Below are 26278 nucleotides of genomic sequence, written 5' to 3' on the forward strand. Positions count from 1 at the left end.
TTATTGTAATTGGCTGGTAGTTCTTAATTATAAAAATAAAATTATAAATAATTTCTTTTTTTAGTATAAAAATAGTATATTTTATTTATTTATTCATAAAAAAATATAAAAGGAAAAATAAAATTAAAATAATAACAAAATTTATAAATATATTTTAAATAGATAAAAATTTCATTAAGAAATTAAAATAAGTTTTAATTTAAAAACACTTGTTAATTCTATTTAAACATGTTACATCAATACACTTATTATTTCTTTTAATTGCTTTCTTATAAACAATACTGAATCTTTGTATATGAAAGAATCTTTAAATAGCAAACAAATTTAAGATCAAACCAATCAATTTTTTTATTTTTAATATTCTTTTCAATTGCAGTTGCTAATTTTAATGATTTAATTAATTAGAAGAAAACTAAATAAATCATTGAAGCTTAAAAATTAAAATAATATTGTAAATGATTGAATTATTTTACATTTTTTTTGTGAAAAATATTCTATTTTTATCAAAGGCAATATTATTTTATTATCCTTTTCAATTAAAGTTGCTAATTTTAATGATTTAATTAATTAGAAAAAAACTAAATAAATCATTGAAGCTTAAAAATTAAAATAATATTGTAAATGATTGAATTATTTTACAATTTTTTTGTGAAAAATATTCTATTTTTATCAAAGGCAATATTAGATAACATTTATACAGATATTTTATTTTCATTTATGTTGAAAATTAAAACAATTATTTTCTAAAAATACATAAAATCAACTTTTAATGAACATATAATTGTATTAAAAATTGATCATAAATCTTATTTAAGAGCAAAAGACTTTTTAATATTATGAAACTTTCAATTTATAATTGTTCTTTTATAAAATTCTCTATGTACATTTTAATTTAAATTTTCAAAATATTTATATCTTTTCTTTTAAACATTTTTAATAAAAACATATGAAAACAATTAATGTTCAGTAGATATTTAAAATTTGAAAAAAAAAAATTTTAATGAGATAGCAACTCATTAAGTTAAAATTTTTAATAAAAATCCAGTAAAAGATAAAGAAAGTTTGTGATTAGAAATTTAAGTTTTTGTGAGTATTTTTATATACTTTTTACCAGAAAAATATATGAAATAATGGATTAATAAATCGAGTCAAATAAATATAACACAGAAGTTATTAGATAATTGATTCATAGATATATTGTTATTAATATCTTCTTAAAAAGTACTTGTTTGTCTTTAATTAATATTACCTAAATAAATAATGTACCAGTTATTTATTATTAAATATTATATATATTATGCTTTTGATTTATTGTTAATGTGACTAGTATTATTATCATTATCATTATATTTATTTAGCAATTTAGCTAACCAAAATAAAGACAAATAACTAAACATAAAAAATACATCTCAATTCCTTTATAATAATTATTAAAACTTAATAAAAATTTCAGCTTTTTTAAATAAATTAAGAAAGAAAGCAAGGAATAAAGTAAGGGTTCAATCAATCGCTTAATTTATAAATTAATTACAATAAGCATGAGTTCAAGCAGTTAACGCCCAAGCAATCTGATATCATAGCAAAGTTAATAGTAGTTAAATGAGCAAAGTAAAACGAAAACTACCTTTAGATCAACAAAAAAGGATGAGGCTAGATTGCTCCCTCATGAGGTTTTTGATTCTATGGAGGAATTGTAGAATCTTAAAACGAAATACCCGTCTTTAAGATAAACTTATAGAGTGGTAATACTATGATATTCAAATATTTTTCATTTTAAGTTATAAAAATATTTTAAAAAGCAATTATTTTTATAGCCATCTATTTTATTTAGATTATTTTTGCTTAGAATTATCTAATTTTTGCAAAATATGCCTTAATACATTATTAAATTTAAGTAGAATTTAATAAAAATATATTTTTGATTTTAAAAAATATAAAACGTAGGTCAAGCCAAGCACTACTATGAATAGAAGTATATCTTCTAACTTCTTTCCTTCTAGCAAGCAAAATCCCAACTAGCCTAGATCTAAATACGATTTAAATGCTTATTTTAAAGTGAACACTGATAGATGGTATAGCGGGTTAGATGAAGCCAAACCTCTAAATAAGCATAATGACTCTCTGCAAGAAATTAATCATAAAACATCTCGCACATACATATTTCGTTAGTAAGATGTAAGACTCTATTATATAAATTGTATTAATGATAATATCAATAAAGTGTTTTAATTCTCGTCTAACAGATACTATCTTTCTGATTACTCTTAAAGAGTTAGTTAGTTAGTTAGTTATACATTTTTTAAGCTGAAAAACAATCAAAATTGCAAAATTATTAGTTTTATAATAGAAATCATCCTCGATTTTATACAGATAAGCATGAATAAAAGATTAATTTTTTAGATTATGGATTAAGAATATCTTAAAAATGAAACTGCAACAGAATATCTTCATTTTTAGCTTTCCTTTTTTATATTTTTTCAAAATCAAATATAGAAGAAAATAATAAACAAGCTAAGCAATAATATGAATTCTAAATACAAACCAAAATAGTTTGAAGAAAATAGTTGAAAAATTTTGATAATAGTTTATGAAAGTTGTAAAAAGCTATAAAATATTAATTTAGAATTATAAGTTTGATTGTTTTCCAGCAAGTTAACACTTTTTATTGATAAATCTAAAGCTATTTATTAGTGTTCTCGAAACGTTTTTATTATTATTAAAAGGATTAAAAGTTTTTTAGATAAGAATCAGGGCCAGTAGGACATTAATATTAACAGAGTATGCCACCTTAAACATTGAATAACGTTTAATCCTCTGATGATTTATTTAGATAGCTTCCAAGAAATTTATAGTCAGCAATTAATCTTCCTAACTTATACTCTCAAGTTGAAGAAAATGAAAGAATGATAAATCCTTTAAGATCTGACCATAATTTGCTTAACCCATATACCAGCAACAATCCACACAACAAATCAAGGCAGTCTTCGTTGACAAATTTAAATTTTAAAATAAAAAAGCTACACAATACATATTATAATTCAAGCCAACGTAGCTTAATAGAAAGTAATCCTGATACAAAAGAAACACCCTTTACTTATATTGATTTTTTTCAGCAAGGAGATATGATTCACATAAAAGTTTCCAATCTAAATAATTTTAAGGTATCAAAAATTAAATACTTTTTGGAGGAAAAAAAAATTTGAATTTTATTTCAGATAAATAAAAATTTGTTTCTTAGAAATATTGTTGAATTTAACTATGTTTTAATATTAGGTTGAACCTCTAGAAAAATTTGATGAAGGAAGACTCTATGATGAAGACCCAAGAGTATATTTGAATTCAGGTGTTTTTAGAGGATATAGTAAGTGGTAGGAACCAGATGGTTCTTTTATTTGGAAAGACTGTTTAGTTAAAGACTATAACCCAGAAACTGCTAAATTTACAATCTAATGGGTAGCAAACAAAAAAATTAAAGAAGTAAGCCGTTTAAATTTAATGTACGATCATGAAAACTAGGAAATAGCAGACACAAGGTAAAATATTAAATAAAAATTTAGCAAATTTTAAAATAATTTTAAACGATAAAATTTCATTAGTAAAAATGAAAACAAAATTGAATTTTTTGATAGAAACATACTAATGAAATGATTAAAAAAATGCATAAAAAATAATAAAAAATTAAATAAATTAAAAGGGTTTTATCAGTATTTAGTTTTTCAAGATTTTAATTAAATAAATCATTTAATAAGTCATTAAATATTAACTATTTATTATTTTTTAAAATATTCAATTTATTTATTTTATAAATTTAAAAAATGAAACATATTAAAAATGAAAACAACTAATTAATCAACAGATATAGATTAGCCAAAGAAAAGCGTGAGCAAATGCTATATTTTATAAGTCTAAAACAAAAAATTGGAGAAACCTCAAGTGAATCAAAAGAAATTTTGTTTAGAAAGAAAAATCTAATTCGTATTTTGGATTTAATTTTTAACACTGAATTTTTAAAAGAAAATGAGGAGCAATGGAAAAGATAAGTGATTAATGATATTCTTTAAGCTTATAAATTTGATGTAATAAAGTTTGTCTATTAAGCAAACACTGTCTAGAGTCTATATGAGCTTTTTAAAACGTATTTTAGTTTAAAAATCAAAGCATTTATTTTATTTTTCTATTTATTCTAGTTACTATCCTGATGAGCTTGTTAGGAGAAAGCTAAAAATTTACAATTTGCAACTAAACTTAAATGAAATCGAAGAATTTACAAATGAAGTAACTGTAAATGAACAGAAATAATAAGAACCTTAAAATGCTAAAAAAAAATATCAAAATTCATTCTTTATTCCAGATAGAGTAAAAGAAGAGGAGCCTGAACAAAATATTTTTGAATACAATTATAATGTCAAAAATTGGGTTTATGAAACAGAGTTTGCTTAACAAAATGAAATTGAGCCTGAAAAAGCTCAACCAACTTTCACTACTGCAGTAGAAGGATAAATGCCATCGAAGTTAAGAAATTAATTTAGAAAGATAACTTTAAGCACTCTAACAATAGCTAAAAATTTATTCATAGAATATACCACAAACAATCTCAGCAAGAGTTTAAGGTTCAATTACGATCCTAAGTTTTTATAGCTTCATACTACTCTACCATAGGTAAGAAATACAATCAATCATAATATTCATTTTCAGTGTATAATATAAGCAAATATTAATCCAAAAATAATTTTTTCTTTATATTTTTAGTTTATTAACATCTAAATTATATTTTTTTTAAATAGTTCATGAAGGCTATCAGTAGCTTAGAGGAAACAACATTATTTTAATACTTTGCAAGTTCTGGATAAAACTATTAATCTGATGTTTTTCCAGAGTTTGATAGTAAAATTATTTATACAATATTCTAATGCTTTTTATTCTAATGAAATTGTTTAACTTAATAGGAATGAATATTGAATTTAACAAACAAAAATTTAAAATTGAAAAGATTTTCGATAAGATAGAGGTATTTATTATTTTTACAAATATAAATTAAAATAATTATAAATAATAATTAATTAATTAGCTATCTATAAACGAAATAATATTTGATGTTACAAGAAATATGGGATTCGAAAGTAAAGAGATAAAAAAATTAAATCTACACCATAAATTAAAAGAGTGTATGCAAAAAATAACTAATTATTTAGTTCAAAGCTATATGTCGAAAACAATTTAAAATTCTATTTATTAATTATGCGAGTCCTTCTAAAAATACTATGCTATTCTTCCTTATGAAGATCTTAATTCTGAAGATCTCGTTTTAATCGATCCTTAGATAAAAATAATACGTCTTTTAAAAAGATTAACCTACTGCTATGATAATCCAGTAAATTCAATTATTTTCTCAATTTTTTAAAATATAGTTCATATTAATTGATTAATCAACAGAGCATCTAAATAAACAAAAGAGGATCTTTCGTTACCCAAACTCAGTTTTTGCTGGTAAATTTCAATTTTAACTACAAAAATAAAATTATTATTTTTTTCACAATATTAGAGCTTCTAAGAATTTGAAAGTGATCAATAACAATCTTAATAAGAAATTATTTAAGAACAATAAAATAAAGTATTTTTGATAAAATTAATTCATTAATTAAAAACTATTTATTTTTAAATTTATGACTAGATTCCATCAAATCTCTGTTTACCATAAATCTATGAAAATAACTAGGTATATTTAAATTAAATCTATAAAGTTTATTTATTTTAAAATGAAAAAGGTTTTATCCAGCAAGGAAGTATTTAAAAGATTTGGAAACAAATTTTAAAACACTTTCGAGACTTAGGAGAAGAAAAGATTTTCAGCTAACAAAATTATTTATGAAATGCCTGAAGATCCAATGACTCCATAAAATGTGCTTAAAAAATAAAAAAACACTGAAAATATTAACAGAGAAAGTGCTGGTTCCATAAAAAATCTTGAGGTTCTCAATGAAGAATCTGAGGAATAGCAAGATGATTTTTCTGAATGGAGATGGATCAAAGATTCTAAAATTATCTTTATGATTTACACTAAAATGTGCGAAAAATATCTAAGCGACTAATTTTTAAACAACAGATATAAATAAATTGAAAAGACTCCAATTCAACCTTTGTTCAATCTTCGTGTTGTTATCAACGACGACAAGAATTTATCTAAGAAAATCAAATCTATTTATAAAACATTTAAATTTAACAAAATGGACTAATAAAAAATGTCAGACATTCTCTTCCGTAGTAGAGAATAATTATATTCATATAGCGACTTAACATTCGAGGATATGTTTTATGAAATAGCTTCTCGTAATGATCTCGAATACTCTATAGAAAATATTGAAAAAGAAGTACTTTTATTTTTTATAATAAATTATTTATCAAATTTAACAATTTATTTTATTTATTAAAAAGATTGGACAAGCAACAATCACCAAAGGCCGTCTTGGTTGGTTTAATTATAGTTCATTTTTAGTTACTTTTGAGCCACCTCTAGAAACTTTTGAAGAAAAATTCAAAGACTAATTTTCAAATGCTCTTATAAATATCAAAAATCTCAATAAAATATTTGGTGAATTCGGTAAATTCTTCCTTCTGTTTTAAATAATCGAAATTATCTTTGAAAAAATAAATAAAATTTTAATTGAAATTTATTAAAATGTTTATTTATTTATTAATTTAATTAACTTTTTAAAGCTTCTGACAAAGTATTCAGAAATGATGATGTATTCTAGAATTAGGTCAAACTGATAAATGAAAACATAGATTCATTTTTATTAAATGGTTTATATGGAGCATATTCTCTGCTTCATTTGTTGAATAGGTTCGAATTTTACTACTTGCACTCTGAAAACTATGAGAAATTTATAAAAGGAATGTATGATGATGATCAACTTACAGAGGTATTTAGAGAATAAGAAAAAATGAAAAAAGACATAAACTTCTTTTAGCAGAGATTGCCAGATGAAATTAATTTAGGTTTTCTTGTCGTTTACCTCAAAGAATTCAAAAATAGCACACTAATTGAAATAAATAAAAAATTAGATTTGATAAAAGTTTTGAGCAAGGAAAAATTTAAAAATTTACTTGATAAAAATATTTAAAGTCATGAAGAAATCTTAAAAAATATGGAAAAAGAACCCACTACAATCTAAGAATATATTGAAATTCTGCTTTATGTGCAGGGAACTGAACTTTAAAATCACATAAACACAATGGATATCTATCAAGAAATGGCCACATACCTTTATGATAAGTTCTATGACTAGCTAATTATAATTGATTCAGATATGCTTATACTTTATTTCAATGCTAAAAGCATGCTTTAGGATGTCAAAAACAACAGAGAAGCAAAATTATTTTCCCTTTAAAAGATAAAATAAAAATTCGAAGAAATGCATCACACTGATAAGACTACAGTAAAGGACAATATAGAATCTCTTATGAAGAAAATAGAGTAACTTAAATAAGAAACTAGTTTCGATAGGGCTTTCGAGGTAGCTGGTTTATCATAAGAAATTTTAACTGAGCTGAACTATGTCGAATACAAAGTAAAAGTGCTCCAATATGAAGAAATTCATCTTTCTGTAAATCCAGACCAGTATCTCAACATTTAAGAAGATGCCTTTAATTTCCGTACTTACGACTAACTTTGGAAATACACCTCTGAGTGGAAAATGGTAAATTCTACAAGATAAAAAAAAATTAATTTTTAAATTTATTAAAAAATAATTCATAGAAAAAGGAAGAATGGCTAAAAAAACCTCTGTTGAGCCATAATGTAGGAGGATTTACAAATGCTGATATCAAAGAAATATCTTCTACTCTAGATTAAGGTATTAAAACACTCAAAGAAGTTGAGCCTTACTTCAAACAGTATAACTAAAAACTCATGCCATTGATTGAAACTTTAACAAGTGACATTGGATAGTTTGAAAGAGTGTATGAGTTGTTAGTTTAAGTTAAGCATGAAAGCTTTAAGAGTGAACATTGGGCTGTAATTATAAATTTTATTAATCTTAAAAATAATAATCATTGATAAATATTATTAAAATTATAGCAAATTTTTGAGGTTATGTACTAAGACAACCAAAAGAAAGTAGATGAAATGCTTGCTTGCTTGAAAACTCCTTAGTTTAACTTAAGTTTCTTAATTGCAAATAATGCTCTTGAGCATTTGGGTTTCGTTTCAAATATAGCTGGAGTAATTAATTAATTAATTTTTTCTATTTCAAAAAGGATAATTTTAATTATTATTATTTTTTTTAGGAAGCCTAAGAAGAATTTAAGAGCCAAGAAACTATTGACAATTTGAAAAACGAATTCTAAAATATTAATTTTGATGCCATAGATTTCCACAATATTCCTCTCATAGTAGGCTTGAAAGATAGAGTTTCTGACTTGCGTCATTAATATTTTACAGTGTAAATGATATTTTAGGCTTTTGTTTCAAATATAATTTAATTTGGAATACAATTTAATTATCATTAAGTATAAAATAATTAAACAATAATGACTAAATATCATTTAATTTTTAAAGCGGTGAAATGCTTCGTAACAAGATTTACTAGAGAAATGACTTCACTGAAAAGTTAAGCTAGTTGGAATATGTTGTGAAAAATACAATGAAAGTGTTAAAAAGAATTGCAAAGATTTAAGATAGATTGGTAGCTTATGCTCCTTTATATAGATTCAAAAAAAATGAGCCTTACCTGAAGTAATCAACTATCATTTATAATTAAGTTGTGGAGGATTTCAAGAAGACTGTCAAAGATATTGAGAAAAAGGGAATGAAATACTTCACAGCTTTATTTGTAAAAGAAGAAGAAGACAGCAAGACATAATAAGAAATCCATGAAAAATTTTCAAGCATTTACACAAGATCCAATTATGTTCGTTAGCTTGTTTAAATTATGGCTAGGTAAATACGTTTTGAAAATCCTAGAATGGCATTTTTCTCTGATGAAAAGATTATTCAGCTTTGCTCTTGCTAATTCTATCCAAAGGTAGCAAAACAAACTATTTAGCTTTAAATAAAAATATAGAATTAACTTTTTATAAATAGGAATTCTTTTAATATATTTCTGTTGTCTATCCTGGAATAAAAGAGTTTGTGATAACAAAAACAGAAAACGAATCTAGACCTGGCTAAAATGATTTATCAGTTAAATAAGTAATTAATGAGTATGGTGAAAAGTTGGATTTGCTTTACACAGTGACTTACTAACTTGGAAGAAATGATGAACCCCCAGTTTTTACATTTATGAATGAAATAGAAATGCAACTTAAAGAATTCTTTAAAAATTCTTTACAAAAGAATATTAAAGGCATTAGTAAATATTATTAATTATTTTAATAGATTTAAATTAAATTCTTACTTTTCTATTAATTAATTTTATTTATAAAAATAATAAGGTAACTGTTACTATAACTACTAATAAATATGGACATCATACATAACAAGTGGAGCTGTACCTTTCTAAATTTTATATTTAATTAATGATATTTGCTTCTATCATGATGTTACTGCCCTTTTAAGTATAAACGATGGACTAGAAGATCTCAATGAATACTCTTCTCCATAAGAAGTAAAGGCAAGAACCAAAGATTCTGGAATAAATAAGCTTAGAAATATTCTGCAATCTCAACTTTCTAACTTTTAGGTTTATTTCTAATCTGTGATAAAGCATAATAACAATCCTAAGTTTGTGTTCCCATTCACTTAATTCATCCTCTAAATCCAGAATCATATAAATATTTTAGGATATCTTCTTAATAATTTAGTATATTTAATTTTTAAATAATTTAAATTTTAATTAATTGACTTAATGTTAAATTTTCAATAGGCATTTAGATTAGATTCATTTGAATATCTTTCACTTCCTAAATTTTCTTTAGAATTCAATAGAAAGGAACTTGACAAACAATTATTTAATAAAGTTTAAATTCAAAATTTAAATGCTTTGGCTTAGGCATCTCTCGCTGCTTAACAAAAAAAAGAATAATAATAATAAGGTGAATTAATTCCTGAAGGTGAGCAAACGAAAAAAGCTACTGAAGGAGATGATGGTACTACCAAAAATTAACCAAAGCAACCTCAAGTTGTTCTACCTAAAAATTGTGCTGAAATCATTCAAATGACTTACACTGCTACTAAGCAAGCTTCAGCTATGTCCTATGGATAAAATGATTTACCAAATATTAATGCAAAATCACTTTTTATGAATTTAGTCTAAGAATATCCTTTTGATGTTGTCCTCCTAAGCATGAATTACAAGCGTCTATATGGATATGAAGTTAATCCCATCTTCTAAAATTATGTCTTCACTGAATCATCAAATAGAATTTTTGCCAAAATTTTAGGAGCCTTTTCAGCAAGTTTAGGTAATTTACTAAAACAATTATTTGACTCTTTATTTAAAGGATATTTTCTTAAAAAAAGGTGCATGCTTGAGAAGTCCACCATAATCAGGTAAAAGAGAAAACGCTAAAGCTTTAAGTTTCATGCTAGCTAAACCTTTCTTCGAATGGAATTTCGATGAAAAAATGGATTCGTTTACTGTTTAAAATATTTTAACCGGCTTTGCCTCTGGAAGCTACTGGCTATATGTTACTAATTTAGAAAAATGTAATATGAGTGTAATAAGTACAATGGCTCAAGTGATGTTTGCTGTTAAAAAAGCTCTTGTTCAAGGCTATACCTAATTCCCATTCGGTGACCTAACTTTACCTTGTAATAACTAATTTGGTTTGATGTGCTCTTATTAAATTACATAAGATGGTAACAAAAACTCATTTGAAATACTACCAAAGAGTCTTTTAGAAAACTTTAGAATCATAAACTTCATCTAACCTGATATAGAACCAATCTTCAGAGTAATTACTACATTTAAATAAATATTTTAAGTATTTAATCAACTTATTTAACTAAATTATTTTAATTTTAGCAATACTTTTTGATGCTTGGAGTTAAAGACTATTAAGTAGAGGAAAAATTAAAATAATTCTTATTATTTTTCTCATTTTTATCAAGCTCCTTTGACAAGCAGTACTTCTTATAAAAAAATATGCTCACAGAATAGGATCTAGGAGATATTAAATATAGTAAATTTGAGGGAATGCATAATGTCTTCTCTATGAAGAGTTTGATCAAATTCATGCATATCTCCTTAATGGCATAAATTAATAGCAAATATGAATCAGATCCCATTGAAATTTTAAAGAATTAATTGGATTTATAATTACAAGCAACTCTTTCTTAGAGTGCATACTAATTCATTAAAATCACATTCTCAAGATTCTTCACTGAAAACACTCACAAAAAGAAATTTATCAAAAAAGCTCCTGTTGTCACTAGAAGTAGTGACCCAAACATTTAATTGATAGAAGAACCCTCAATTCATGTAAAAATGCCCGATTTTGAGCTTATAAACCCTCTAAGCTATTCTACGATTGAAAAGTATTTGCCTCATATTCATTCATTCTTAGAAACGAATTTTATTTAACCAACTGAAAACTTATTTAACCTCATTTCTACCTTAATTCCTATCACCATGAATAAGATGCCTGTAATTTTCTATGGAGCTCCAGGAAAAAAGAAAACAACTATGATTAAACTTTTAGCATTTATCCAGGCAAAATAGTAAAGCTTAAACTTTAACATAAATTTCGTCAAAATAGATGCAGTAACTTCTGAATCACTCTTGGGTTATAAAAACAAAAGTAACAAATTTCAATTTCAATTTAATAATTTTCATTTAAATCCTTAACTAAATAAATAAATATATCAGAGGGTATGTTCAGAAGAGGACTTGTAGAATTAATTATAGAAGGTATAAAATACTTTTAACCTGATGAGAAAGAGACTAAAGATGTTTTATATGACTTCGAAAACTAATTTTGTACTATTCCTGCAGCTCCTTATGTGTCTAATAAAGATAACAAATTAAAGTCTGAATCTAAAATTGTAATAAAAAAGAAAAATCAAACCAATAAACTCACTGAAAATGATTGGATAGTTATTGAGTCATCCTCTGCTTTAAATAAAAACCCTCATTAGACTTATCTGGATTATGCACTCGATGGGTTCTAAAAGGTAATGAACAATTATTTATTTGGAAAAAAATATTTTAATAATTGAATTAATCAAATCTTGAAAGTTGAAATAAAAATTATTAAATTAAATAAAATCATTTAATTAAAATAATTTTGTTATTATGAAAAATCAGAAACACTTTAACTTGATAAACAGTGATATTGTTAAGATTCCAAGAGATATTTACAGTATTTTTGAATTAGAATCACTTACAAATCTTTCTCCATCTAACATACACAATTACTTTTTATGTTACTTCAGCACAGAAATTTTCGACCTCAAATAGGAATTCATACATTGGTTTGAAGTTAAATGCAGCTAAAATAGCTACTTCGCTCAATTTGGAACTATACTTAAGATTTTATTTGCTTTCTTCTTCCTCGAATATATGAAATAAATTGATTATTATCATAAAGATGAGGTAAATTATTTATTTTTTCATTCTATTTAACAAATAAATTAATATCAATTTTATTAATAGACATTCCTTTACAGATTATCAAAGAAGGCTTATCTGAGGAACTTTTTGCATTATCTTGAAATATTCTTTAATGAAATAAGAAAATTCGATATTGCTTGTGGTGAATATGAAGTTTCCAATTCAAATATTCCAGTTATTAATTTAAGAAGATAGAGGAAAAATAAAAGATAAACACAACTCTACGAATTTGAATAACTTTCTAACATTCTGAATACTCATATCAATACAGAATAGAGTGAAAGTAAAAAATAACTTTTTTAAATAAAGTATATCTATTTTTATTAAATTAATTAATTAGTTGGTGGTGTTGATCCAGGAATCAGATTAATTTGCACTATGGAGAGTATATTCATTTTTGCATTGACTTACAGTGTTGCAATAAACTTAAGAAATGAGAAGAAAATATACTATTAAGAGTTTATTGAGAAATAAATCAATCAATATATTTCTTACAGAATTAAGAATACTACTTGCACATTTGATTAAGATAAATATCCCTTTGGATTGAATTTAAGAGATTTGGTAAGCACAGAAAGGGTTAATTTATTTGATATTTGCTATGATGTTTCAAATTAAACATGGGTCAAGTGGAAAAATGTAACTCTTGAAGAATATGGTGGCGTTATCAGTGGAGATTTTACTCGTGATACTTTGGATTATAGAGAAATAGTTAGGTTAAACTATGATTCGATTGAATACTTAAAAGGTAAGATTCATTAAGAAAAGAATGTCATTTTTATACCAGAAAGCGGAGTATTCGTAGAGACTAATGCTACTAAGATAACGAAATTCTTAATGTAATTTGCTGTTTCATACAGTAAACCTACAATTGTGATTTCTTAAAACTAAAATGGTATTACAAGCTGTATTTAAAATAAGTTAAAAACACTTATTGAACATCACTCTTATTCAACTGCTTACATCTCTTTAGACAGAGGCACAACAATCAAATAAGTATGAAATCTATTCAAACAAAAACAAAATTAACAGTATAATTAAAAAAATAGTTCCAGAAAAGAGTCGAAAGAAATTTAATTTGGAAGAACAACAACCACTTAACATCTGTGTACGACACAAATACTTTAGTTGTTATTGATGACTTAAATCTGGCTATGGAGTAAATAAAATATTTTTATGATTAAATGCATTTTAAAAATTAATATAAATTTATAGTGGAGTTTCACCTATTGGAGCTTTGAGATATTTCTATGAAAATGAAGGATGGTTTTCTAACAGCAAGATGAGATTCATTTAATTTTCACTTACTAGAATGCTGGCTATTTATGGATATAGTCCTTATGCTTCCTCTAATATTTTTGATCCTGCATATACTGTTCTATCAAATAGCATTTTGGAGAAATCAATGATACTAAGAATGCCAGAAAATGATAATAGAGACTTAGCCAGCATCTTTTCAGCTTATAATTAAGTTGATGTGCTTTTAAATATATCTGAAAAAAAGACCTTTTTAAACACTATGAAATCTCTATGCGCTATTATGGCTATTACAAATATTGAATATTAAGAAGAGTTCTCACTGATTGCTAACATAGTGAGTGGTAATTTTTCAATACGTAAAGGTATTGAAGTCATTAAAAATATGAACTATTTCGAATACTTTAGCAAGAATAGGTCACAAATTATGCCAGAACTTTTCTTTAGAGCTATTGTCTTTTTGTAAGATTTAACATTTAATATTTTTTTTATTTAAATTCTTTTTAGAATGAATTAGTATTATGCTTCAGAATTCATTTACAACAAGATTGAAGATACAAAGACAAAACAGCATGTAAATGGATCAATAAGTTAAACAGAATTAAGAGAGTAGAGCTAAAGAAATGAAGAGTAATCTATTGAAGGCAATTTAATGATGAAAAGAGCATCTTTCTCAAAGAAGGAAAGCACAGAAGGAGATTATTAAAAGAGAAACAGCTAAACAGGTATAAGCGAAGGAGGTAATTAAAAGATGAGAGATGATTACGAAGAAGAAGATAGTGATGATATTATCGAGGAGGAAAAGATCAAAACCAGAAGTGCTAAAAAAAGAAGAAGTCTCTAGCTTAAGAAAGAATAAAATATTAACATGCTACCATTCTCTCATGAACCCTTGATTTAGAATTTAGAAGATTTCAAAGTATTAAATAAATAGTCTATTCCTAACACTTAAAAAGTACTTTATTTCTTATTGTTCGCTGAATAATAAGAAAACTCTCTAGAGCAGCTAATCCTAAAGATTGGAGCTAACACAGGTGCTATTGATGAAACAGGTCTGATAAATAAGAATAATTATGCTCCCGTATTTACGAAATAAAAAGAAGAATATTTATTGAAAACAGATGAACTTTTATCACCTCTAAACCCTTTCAAGAATAATGATAAGCAGGCTTAATTGAATGATATGCTAGATAACATCCCATCACCTTAACGTAAGCCTGCAAATTTCAAGAGAACGCCTCTTCGTTAGCAATCTCTTCTCTTAGAATTGCGAAAAATTGAATAGTAAGATAATATCAATCCTATAAAGGAAGAAGATGATGAATCCTAGTTGCAGACAGCAAGAAGATAGGATTTCGAAGATACACCATAAAATTTAAGTTCAGCTTTAGGAAGCAAGAATACACCTAAACAAGTATTTGATTTCTAGGAAAGAGGACAAACACTATTGACACGTAAACAGAAGAAGAGTTTAACAACAGCTTTTAGAAGCAGTCCTTCCAACTAGCTTTAAGAAGTAGCTGGTATAAAAGCATTTGTAAATTCACCTCAAAGATTTGGTGAAGAATCAAGTAAAGTATCATCAGATAAATTATCTTAAGCTTAAAGAGAAGCAGATGGCGCAGTCCCAGAGGAAACTCTTCAAATGATGCGTTTGGAATAGAAAGTAGCTATTTAAATGGCTGCTCCAAGTAGAGATATAACTAATGCATATAAATCTAAATTTTAAAAAGATACTTCAAACAAGCACAAACGCCAAACTTTTATACTAAATAAAGAACAAGAAGAAGAGTTATTTATAAGAAATATCGAGTCTAAAATTGACAATTAAATGAATATTTAGTTTGAAGAGTTAGCCACACTACCTGATTAACTGGTAAGAGAATTCAGCAGAATGCTAGAAAGTGAGTTGTTAGAAGGTTCATTAGGGATGAATAAATAATCTAATACTGTTTTATCGTTTAGACATGAATTGTAGTTCTTTAATTGGGCTCTTCTTGATCAAGACATAGATGATGATAAATAAAGTTTCGATAGCAGAAGCAAAGATATGTTTAACTATTAATTCTGTTTGGTAACCAAAAAGAGAGAGAAAAAGGTCTTTGATTTTATCCTTTAAAAGTTCAGAGATTTTTCAGTGAATAATCCTTTCCTTTTAAATAATTTCTTAGTGAGAGAGTGCAATTTCGAATCACTATACTTCCATACTCTAAAGCTTCTTCACCTACTTTAGATATCAAGCAGTCACATCTTTTTAAATTCTCAATTTACTAAAGAAAGTACAAGAGAAATCATTAAATTCATATCTAAAATCCTCCATCTTAAGTTATATGAGACAGATATTACAATCAACACAATCGAATAATTTAAGCAAACTCTCTTTGAAGCTTTAAAAGGTAATTTTTTCAAAATATTTTTTAAATAAACAGCAATTGAACAGATTTTTCTTTATTTTTTGATATAATTTAACAAAGAAAGTAATTTTAATTAAAATATTTTTTGGTTATTTAAATAAATTAAAAAGATCTATTTGGACATGAATCATACTCTATATTCTATTTGAGAATTTCTAAAGATGGTGTTATTGGTAGTTCTATGGCAGACTACAATTAAAAAGATATGAAGGAGAGCTTTAAATTGACTAAGGTATTAGAAATAATTCATACATTAGTCTCAGGTAGTGAAATCTTAAGTTTATTCACTAAGGAGCAGCTTGAAACTTTGATTTCACATTGGAAGCTACAAAAAAGATTTTTCGGTATGAATAATCATATTTTGTATCACATTATTTCTAAAAGAATAAGGAGTCATTTGAAAATAATTATTTCTTAAGAGCCACTCCCAAAAGAAAAGAACATTTTTTACTCTCTTTATTCTAATCTTTTTAAGGAGTTCAATAAGTATCTCATGATTCCCATACATGCCTCTGAAGATTCAGATAAGAAAAACTGGCTTTAAGATCTCATTTAAATATCAATTTCTTAGAGCAAACTAGACTTAATTAAAAAAATATATTCTATCGAATTAGAAATCTCTCGTGTCTATGAGAGTCAATACTTTAGCAATATTAGAAGATCTTTTGAAGAAAACCTTTCTCTTTTCTATTTAACATAAAATATTTTTAAGACCTAAATCCGTCTCAAAGAAAAAAAACTACGTGAAAATGGAAAATATCCTCAAATGATTAAATTGATGGAAGAAAAGTTTTTAGTTTTTGAAAGTTAAATAGAAATAAATGACCATAATCTCGAAACCACGAAACACAAAAAGCAAAATCTAGAAGAACTACTTGAAAAAAATACTGCTATATCTAAGCAACTTCATACTGAAATATAAGGTAACCAACCAACTACCGATTTAAATAATATTTGTTATAAAATATTCTTTTTTTAATTTAGAATTGCTCAATGAAGAAGCTAAAATTCAGTAGCTAATAAACAGAGTTTAATTTTATGAAAAGCATGTCTAAGAATTCGAGTCCAGAAGTAAAGAATTAGTTGAAAAATTGAGAGTAAAAGATGCTTAGACATACAATGATGATGTAAACATATAATTTAATTTTTAAAAGTGAATAAAATTCAATAAATATTTTATAAAAAATAAATTAAAATTTTTAAATTAGGATTTGCACTTTTAACACAAACATTTCATAAAAAAATTCAATATGTTTAATAAGTTGAGAAAAAAAAAACTTTGAAAAATCAAATGATTTTTTCAGAAATTTAAATATTGAACATATAGCAGATAAATATGAGATTAAATTTTAATTTTATAAAAAGATAAAACCTCAAAAATTCTTAGAAGTTGTAAGCATGAATGTTTACTGTATTGCTTTCTTTATCACTATGAATAATTTCTTAGAAGAAAAATTCAGAATTGACTTTAATTAGTTGGAAGAAGATTTAAAGAACACTAAAAATAAAATACACTTTTTAGATATGCCGAATTTAGATTTCTACAAAGAACGTTTGGTAGAAGTTGTTTCTGATTTTTCATGGATTAAATTGGCTTTGGACACAATGGATGAAACTAAAATTACTGAGAAGCACCTTCAGCTGCTTCAAATGATTAACAAAGAATATGGTGGTGGATAAGAAACCAATTTAATTTCTTTGTAGAGTGGTTTTAATGTTTCTCAGCTCCAGACAATTAAGTTTATTGATATCGGAATAGACTTTGTTCGTATCAGCATTGAAAAGCGCAGATTCCCTGAATCTTCCTAAGTTATTTAGGAAAAATTAAATGTTGTTCAATCTAAGCGCATAGGTAAAGAATAAGAAAAGGTTGAACCAGATAATTTATGTGCGAGACTTCCAGGAGAGATAGAATAATTAAGAATTGAGTAAAAGAATTACATGAATGCTTTATCTAAGAAAAGACAAGGTTTGACTCATTTCTCTCTTTGTTTAACACAGTCCAGAGAACTTTTTGAAGAATTTATTCGTCAAGAAACATAAGATTTGAAAGATAAAAAACTACTTTCTTAAATATCTTAGCTTGTTTCTATACTTATTAATACTGGAATGAAATATCCTTAATTTGTTACCAAAAAGATTTTAACACTTTTCAAAGAAAAATTAAACCTTTCTTTCAGATATTTCTAACATTAATATAAAATATCTACAGTCCTTAAGAATCTATAGTATTACTATGAAGTTCTCAAATTAGAAGTACCTCTCAATTAAGATATGATTGATTTCATAGCTATTATTGATTTCCTCATAGACTATGACATGTTCTACTATCCTTTTATAAGAGATCCCTCTGGTATATACTCAGAATATGTCAAGGCTAAATTCACCTCTAAGTTCAGACACGAACAATATACAGTTGATCCTCAATCAGAAATTAACATAGAAGAAGTAACATTATTTCAAATTATTATCGCAAATTTACTAAATTTTAATTCAAATCAATTTTTTTTTTGAGATTAATTATTACAATATTTTTATTTATTTATTTATTTATTTGTTGAATAAATTATAAACAAATTTTTTATCTAAAAAGGCCTTAGTTAGAGGTGAAACTCTTATTGTAGAAGATTTTGATTAAGATTTACTTGAAATGATTATGCCTATCATTGAATGGAAAAATGAAAGAATGTAAAAGCTACTCTTTTATTACATGAAAGACCCTGCAGACACTGATCTTGCAAGCTTGCAGATTAACTAAGAGAGACATACTCTTTAAATTAATGGAAAAGTAATTGAAGTGCATCCAGATTTTAGATTAATTATGATTTACTAAGGTGACAGAATGACTTTTTCACATACTTTCTTCACTAAAGTGTTTGTTATGATCATGGAAATAGAAGATGAAGAAAGATGGAAATAAACTATTACAGATCACTTGATAAACGGTTTTTACATAAAAGAAAAGAAATAAATATTAGAAACTGTAAGAAAAAATTTATCAATTCAATATTTTTTTTTTTCATTGTAACTTTATTTAATTTTAAAAAATATTTTATATAGAAAATAAATGAGCTAATTGAAAGAGAATAGTCTCTTAAAAATAGTTGTTAAAGTGTTTATGATAAGTTGCTCAATGTTGAAGCATCAGATGATTTAGATTTTATGAATTTCGTAATTGATGAAATCAAAATGTAAAAGCAAATCATATCACCTTTAATAGAGACAGAAGCTAGCTTAGGAGAAGATGATTAATAAATTGAATAAAATGAAGCTATAGAAGATGACGAAGAATTTGAGAACTAAGAGTTCTTTAAAGCTATGTAAATGCCTGAGCCTGAAAAACCATTAGAAGAAAATAAAGTTGTAGAATAATAGGCCTAATCTTCTAGACCACCACTAAAACGTCCCCCAATGGTAAAGAGACCATAAAAGCCTTTACCAGTTGCATAGTAATAATTTTATAAAATTTATTTATTGTTTTATTTAATGTTTGAATTAAAATTAGAAAAAAGAAGCAGATAGCAGCAGCTAAAAAATAACAATAGTTGGAGATGGAAGAGAAAAATAGAGAGATAATGAGACACAAGAATAACTTATTAAAGGCGAAGTAAGAGAGCCATTTATTTACTCCTTCTCACTCTTCTAGACTTATGTTCGATAATAGAAGAAAAAAGATGAATTTAAAACAGCAAGCATTAAAAACTGGTTCAGACTAGGAATACGTCAAAAAATTCTATCACAAATTAGATGAGCTATTCGAATTTTCTTCTCTCTTTTTAGGTATTTTAGAATTCATTTATGCAGTTAAAGTCAATTGGATGAATGTCCAAGAAGCTATGGGCTCTATTTACAGTTTTTCTGATAAAACATTTTTGTTGTTGATAAGTTCTTCTATTGAAAACTGTAAGCGTCATAATCATCTGCCTAAATCTTAAACAGTAAATTAACTTTTTATTTTTAATCTAATTTTATCAATAAATTATTTTTTAGGAAAATCAATTAAGTCAAAAATTCTTAAAAGCTTTTTGTGAAACAATTTATTCCACATTAGTTGGTGGACTTAGAGAAGATCATTAAAATTTGTTCTGTTTGTACTTTGCACTGATGTTTTTGAGAGGTATGAACTAATTTACTGAATTTGAATGGAAGATGTTCATAAACTGGAATATCGAATCAAGTGAATCATAGAATGTTTTCTATGACAGTTTGTATGAGAATAAGTGGGGTACTATCAAAAACCATCTAATTTCGTTTTATAATTTATCGAACAATTTATTAGCTCCTCTACTTACTTTAAAACAAAGTAATAAGTTTCATTTTTAAATATTTTCTCTGAATTTAATTTAAAATATAAAAAAAGATGATGTTACTAAAGGATTACTAACACAAGGTAGTTAATTGAATCTTTCTCATGTTTAAAGCGATAATAGTATGCTCAGCATTGTAAATCCAAATAAAACAGAGTAAAATGAATAGCTAGATAGTAGCATAGATTAAAGCTTCAGTGCACACTTTAGCTTATAACAAGGCAAAAAAATAGACAAGAGAAGTTTGTTTGCCTTAAAGTTCTAGAAAGCAGTAAGCAAACAACTACAACAAGAATAGCACGAAAACTTACAAGATAATTAGAAAGATCAATTTGAAATTTTCCTTAAAAAGCAACAGTCATCTTAAAGAGAAAAATCTGTATCTACCGAAAAACCTGCTATAAAATAAGACAAATTTTAAGCAAAAGAGTAATTCATTAATTCATTTATAAATTTATAAAATTTAATTAACTAATCATTATTAGCATTTAAAGAAATTTGTTAAAATTATTATTAATAAATATTGATATTTGATTGATTAACCTGAACTTATTTATTTATTTATTAAAAAATAGATAATTACCAATAACAAAAGAGGAAGAAGAAGAAATTTCAATTTCTTCCAAAACAATATCTGATAATGAAATAAATGAAGAAGATGAGTTAAAAGAAGAAAGTTCATAGCAATCTAGATCTAGATCGAGCAGTTAAAAAGAAGAAAATCTTCAAAGTGGAAGAGATTTAGGAAGTTAAGATCATATACAAGAAGATTTAGATGAAAATTAATATTAGCAAGAAGATGAATCTGCATTTTAAAATTTCAAAAGAAATTTATCAAACGAAGAATATAATCCTTTTTCCTAGGAATCTAATAAAGAAGATAATCTAAATGTATCAGAATAAGCTATTTCAGCAGGTTCAATTCATAGTGAAGAAGAAGAAGAGGATTTAAAAAATAGCACTAGCCTAAAATAATAGAAAACATTACAATAAATTTAAGCTTTAACTAATAACTTTAATGTTTAAGATGCATTAGAAAACGTCTCTACTAGAAACTAAATTAAAATTGGTAGAAAAGCATTTGAGGGTTTCCTACATCTTTTCAGTCTATTCCCTTAAAGAACTCAAATGAAACATTTGGTTAACAGTCTACTCTCGAAATTAAGTCATTGGATAGACTTCCAGAATACCTCTCTTAAGATGAAAAATTACGATTACAATAAAAACATCATTATTCCTACTCTTGTATAAAATATAGAGAGAAAAGTAACTCCTCTTCAACTACTCTTATTTGTCAAGCATTTTAGGTAAAATTCATTTTTAAGATTAATTAATTCATATAATTTAATTATTTTATTATTAATTAATTAACAAACTAGACCTGAAGAATTATAAAGATTCGCCAAGTATTTCTTCAGAAAAGCATTCAAAGGCTATATTGAAGAAATACCTCAAAATAATTTCGATCAACATTGCTAAACAGGTATTTATTTATTTAACTATTTAACACCATTTAGTTAATATCATTTGAAAAATTTAGCTTTATCATTTATCAAATCTAAAATTATTAATTTTTCAATTTAAAAATAAATGAAATTGAAAACAAAATTTAATAAAATTGAAATCATTAATTTATTTTGGCAAATATCTATTAAGTAACATTAAAACATTTTTAAAATATTTAATACACTTTTGAATTAATTGGAGGTTTTTTCAATTTATTAATAAAATAAAATAAAATGTTTAAAGTTTAAATGAAAATTTAAATTATTTATTTTATTTTTGCTTTTAGAATGATTTAAAAAAATCATCATTTACTTTTTTCACTTTTTATGCTTATTTAATAAAATTAAATAAATAAATCAACAAGATTGGATGAGAAGACCTACTGCTTTATTCCATCACTCTGTTTAAAAGAGCATGTTTGAAGCTTTGGAACTCAAAATGATGAGTTTACAGATTGAAGGTGGACTTGTAAGACTACCTGTGGGTATTTTACCTGTAAAAAATATTCTTGAGAAGATTACTGAAGCAGGCGGCGCTGGATAGTGGCTTGCAATAGAAAATATAGAATTGCTAGGTAGAAAAGACTTACTTTAAATTTTGAAGAAGATTGATTAAGAATTACTTGAGTCTACTTCGAGAAGAACATTCAAGGTTTGGTTGATCTTTAACTTAAACGATGAAGGAGAGAATTATGAGAAATCAAATTTCTCTAAAAAAGTCTTGCCTTTGTTATAAAGTTACTTGGAGAGATGTTGGAAGATTTACATTAATAGTCCTCATAAGATAGCCCGTACTTTAAATATTATGTATAACATCGAAATCTAAGAGTACAGAGCTAGACAACAGTTATAACGTGATGGTAAAAAGGCATAGTCAATAGTAGATTTAAATAAGCTTGCTGCATCTTTGCTTGAAAGTGGTCCAGAAAAGTACACTTCTATAAATAATTCTGTTATTCAGTGCTACATTCATCGTTACATATAGCACAAACAAAAAACTTTAAGAGAAGATAGAACTATTGCATTTAATCTTCACTGCTTCCTAGATAGAGAAAAACTTAAAAAGGATAATGTCGTATTTGAGGAGCGTATAGTAGATTATGAGCATAAATATAAGTTTGCTCTTTCATTCATGTTTGCAACACTCAGACAAAGAGTAAAGTATGAAAGATTGCAATTCTGTTACTATGTATAAGAACCATTTATGTATGTAAGTGACTTCGATATACAAGCTATGTAAGATGAAATGTTCCTCTTTTTAAGTGATTACACATTAGATATTTAAGTTTTCATTTCGAAATTCCTAAATCACTGGTTTAGAGATACATACAAGTACGGTTACTCCACATATTCTTCAACTATAATCAGAGATCTATCAAGAATATTTGTTTTTACCGCTTAAGAAAATACAACTAAAATTACTGTACATAACAATATTCCAACTTTGAGAGGTATTGTTGAAAATGATAATACATTTGACTATGAAATATATGATTTCCACTAGGGTGTTTATCCCACTGTTGAAGAAGCACTATACAAATCCATTAAGTCATTCCCTAACGAAGACCCAATCAAGATACTTTCCTTGTAATTTATTATTCCTTTTATCCATTAAACAATTTGATTTTTTTAAAAATTTTATCGAAATTCAAAAAAAATTTTTTTAGATTTAAACAATTCATGTGAAAATTTTAAGCTGCTTTATTGAAATTTTTTCCTTTTATTTTTATGATAAATTAAAAAAATAGAAAATAAAAAATCAATATAAAAAAAAAACAAAATATTTTTAATTATTTTAGTTTGTTTTTAAATTTAAATTTTATTTAAATTATTTTTTAATAAAAAATAAATCAATAAATAAATAAAGGAATCAAAACTCAGAGTTTTTGTTTAACTACAATTAATCTCAGGGATTGATGAATAGAGTAATGGAGGTTGAAAAGAAATGGGAAGAGAATAAGCTGGCTAAATTAATTACCATGCTTGATAGGATTAAATTCACTTAAGAAAATATTTAGTCAGATTATATGAACTCATAAGTTAGATCGTTCTTCAATGTTCATCTACATCGCTACTTGCATTAGCATGAAGCTTAGCTGGAGATAACTTAACTTATCCATTATTTATTAGAAGTGCTAGATTTTAACTTTGACCTTAAGACTATTAGCTTCTTTAAGGTTAAATCACAAAGAGGTGATTCGTTCTAAGCTGTTTTAGATAATTGGGTTGAATCTATTTAAGCTTCTATCCCTTCACAACATAATTCCTTACTTATTAATCCAGATGGCTCTCTCATAGACTAAGCAATAAACAAAGATCTTATTAAGCTGAACAAATACGCTAATTATCATGCAGGAGGACAAAGTAGTGCATAGAAAAACTCTCGTTAAAGTACAGTTCTTATTCCTCAAGGAAAAATACCTACATAGCCTTCACAAACTGCTATTAAAGTGAATACATAATAATAAATTGAGTTAACCAGATAAGGAACGTTTAAAGTTAATAAAACTAACTTATCTACTTTCGGGGAATAATCACCCAGATATAAGAATTAGACAATTAATGATGATAATTTATAAAGTCCTCTTGAACCTAATTAAATAAATCCTCATACAAGTGTTCATCATCGCTAGTTATTTAACAGAAATGTACGTAAACATGAAAGCAAATTCTTGAAAGCTTTGTAACACGAAAAAGAAGAAAGTAAACTTAGAATTACCAGAAACAGAAATGATTCTTCATACTAATAAAGCGATAATAGAATACAAACAGATTTTAGCAACACTCTAGGTCATATACTAGCTTCACATACGAATCAATCATAAAACAGTTTCCACAATGCTGATGAAGAAGATTCTGATTCTCATGGCGTTATTCCTCTTTCTTAACAGTAAATTGCCACTAATTTAAGTCAAATCCATTACAGAAGCTAGAATGCTTCTAACTTTTTGCAAGATGAAGGTATGGGGGATGACGAAAGCGATTTTACACTTAACCAGCAAAATGTATACAAAATACTGCTTTTGAATGAAATTATAAGTGCTCACAGACTCATAGAAACTATCCGTTAAGATCTCTAATCTGTTTTAGATTATGTTACCAACAGAACCGAATTTACAACTAACTTATATATTTAAGATTTACTAGACTGTCTACTTAATAACAGAGTTCCAATTAATTGGTGGAAACAAGGATTCTTGCTCAACAAAAAGACTTTATATGATTTCATTTAGTCATTCTTATGCAAACACGAGCACTTGAATATTATAATCAATAGCAGATAAGGATAGCTATTCCCTATCATCCCATTACAAAAACTTTTCAATCCAATTTAATTGTTCACATCTCTCTAGCTATAATTCTGTTTGCTCAAAAACGTAAATTTATTTATAATTATGATTTTAACTCAAACTGCAAACAATTATCAATTTTTTTTTTTTTTTAAATAATTAATTATTATTAAATAATAAAGTTTAAACTCCACGAAGTAAAATTCTAATTTAGAAAGCTAAGAAAAATGGAGTCCAGATAACCTTCAGAAGGAGGTATATTTGTAAGTGGACTTTATTTGAAGGGAGGTAGAATAAATATGGAAAATTTAATGCTAGAAGATGAAAGATGCAGAGAATTTGAAAGCTAATTGCCTCCTTTCCATGTTAATCTAACACTCAAGTCAAAATTAAGATAAGAAGTTTACTTTAAAGAAGTAAATTAAATTTAAAAATAATATTTTTAACTTATTTATCTAACAAATTAAATAGGAGTATAACTACGAGCCAAATATTCCATTCGAATTGATTGGAGGTGAAAATGTAGCTTAAGGTAGCTTTGACAAAGAAAACGAGTATTTCTTCTTCCAAGCTCATCCTGTACAGACTTACTAACACGAAACTAAATCACACATTTAAGGACTAAAAGTAAAACCATAAAAAGAAAAAGATCTTAAAGAACAGAAAAAGATGTCTGTTCTTACATCAGAAGAACAATAAAAATTACTATAGGAATAGATTTAAAAAGTCATAAATAAAGATAAACAGAGATTTATAGATTTTGAAAAAGCCAGCTAATTCCCTGTCATGAATTATATTGTGCGTATCCCTATTGTAGATTCAAACACTACTTCCCTTTTCACGTAATTCCCTGCTAAAATGTATCTATATATTACTTCTAAAAAACCTTAAGAGTATTGGATTAGAAAAGGAACAGAAATCTATATAGAAAAACAATTTTGATGATTTTTTATC

General features: G+C 25.7%; 1 protein-coding gene across 1 annotated transcript; it reads left to right on the forward strand. All coding sequences in view use genetic code 6, as the record gives it.

Moving 5' to 3' along the window:
- Positions 1 to 1538: 1538 nt before the first annotated feature.
- Positions 1539 to 26266, forward strand: TTHERM_00039110 (dynein heavy chain family protein; the record flags this gene model as incomplete). Its single annotated transcript, XM_972119.2, has 45 exons — positions 1539 to 1742; positions 1945 to 2175; positions 2724 to 3161; positions 3274 to 3533; positions 3857 to 4135; positions 4188 to 4659; positions 4785 to 4884; positions 4947 to 5008; positions 5069 to 5371; positions 5434 to 5487; positions 5543 to 5611; positions 5672 to 5716; positions 5766 to 6368; positions 6433 to 6598; positions 6715 to 7697; positions 7757 to 8014; positions 8078 to 8221; positions 8287 to 8441; positions 8558 to 9023; positions 9083 to 9350; positions 9433 to 9800; positions 9864 to 10401; positions 10460 to 10893; positions 10965 to 11739; positions 11808 to 12112; positions 12246 to 12533; positions 12594 to 12834; positions 12892 to 13547; positions 13601 to 13710; positions 13767 to 14270; positions 14316 to 16204; positions 16333 to 17145; positions 17207 to 17349; positions 17588 to 18670; positions 18816 to 19205; positions 19283 to 19671; positions 19728 to 20160; positions 20213 to 20525; positions 20583 to 20958; positions 21105 to 21836; positions 21909 to 22012; positions 22400 to 23621; positions 23902 to 25411; positions 25507 to 25740; positions 25796 to 26266. The coding sequence occupies 45 exons, from the start codon at positions 1539 to 1541 to the stop codon at positions 26264 to 26266; spliced, it is 19881 nt and encodes a 6626-aa protein (XP_977212.2).
- Between the last annotated feature and the right edge of the window lie 12 nt (positions 26267 to 26278).

Source organism: Tetrahymena thermophila, assembly GCF_000189635.1.
Source record: "Tetrahymena thermophila SB210 genomic scaffold scf_8254667, whole genome shotgun sequence".
Lineage (NCBI taxonomy): Eukaryota > Ciliophora > Oligohymenophorea > Hymenostomatida > Tetrahymenidae > Tetrahymena > Tetrahymena thermophila.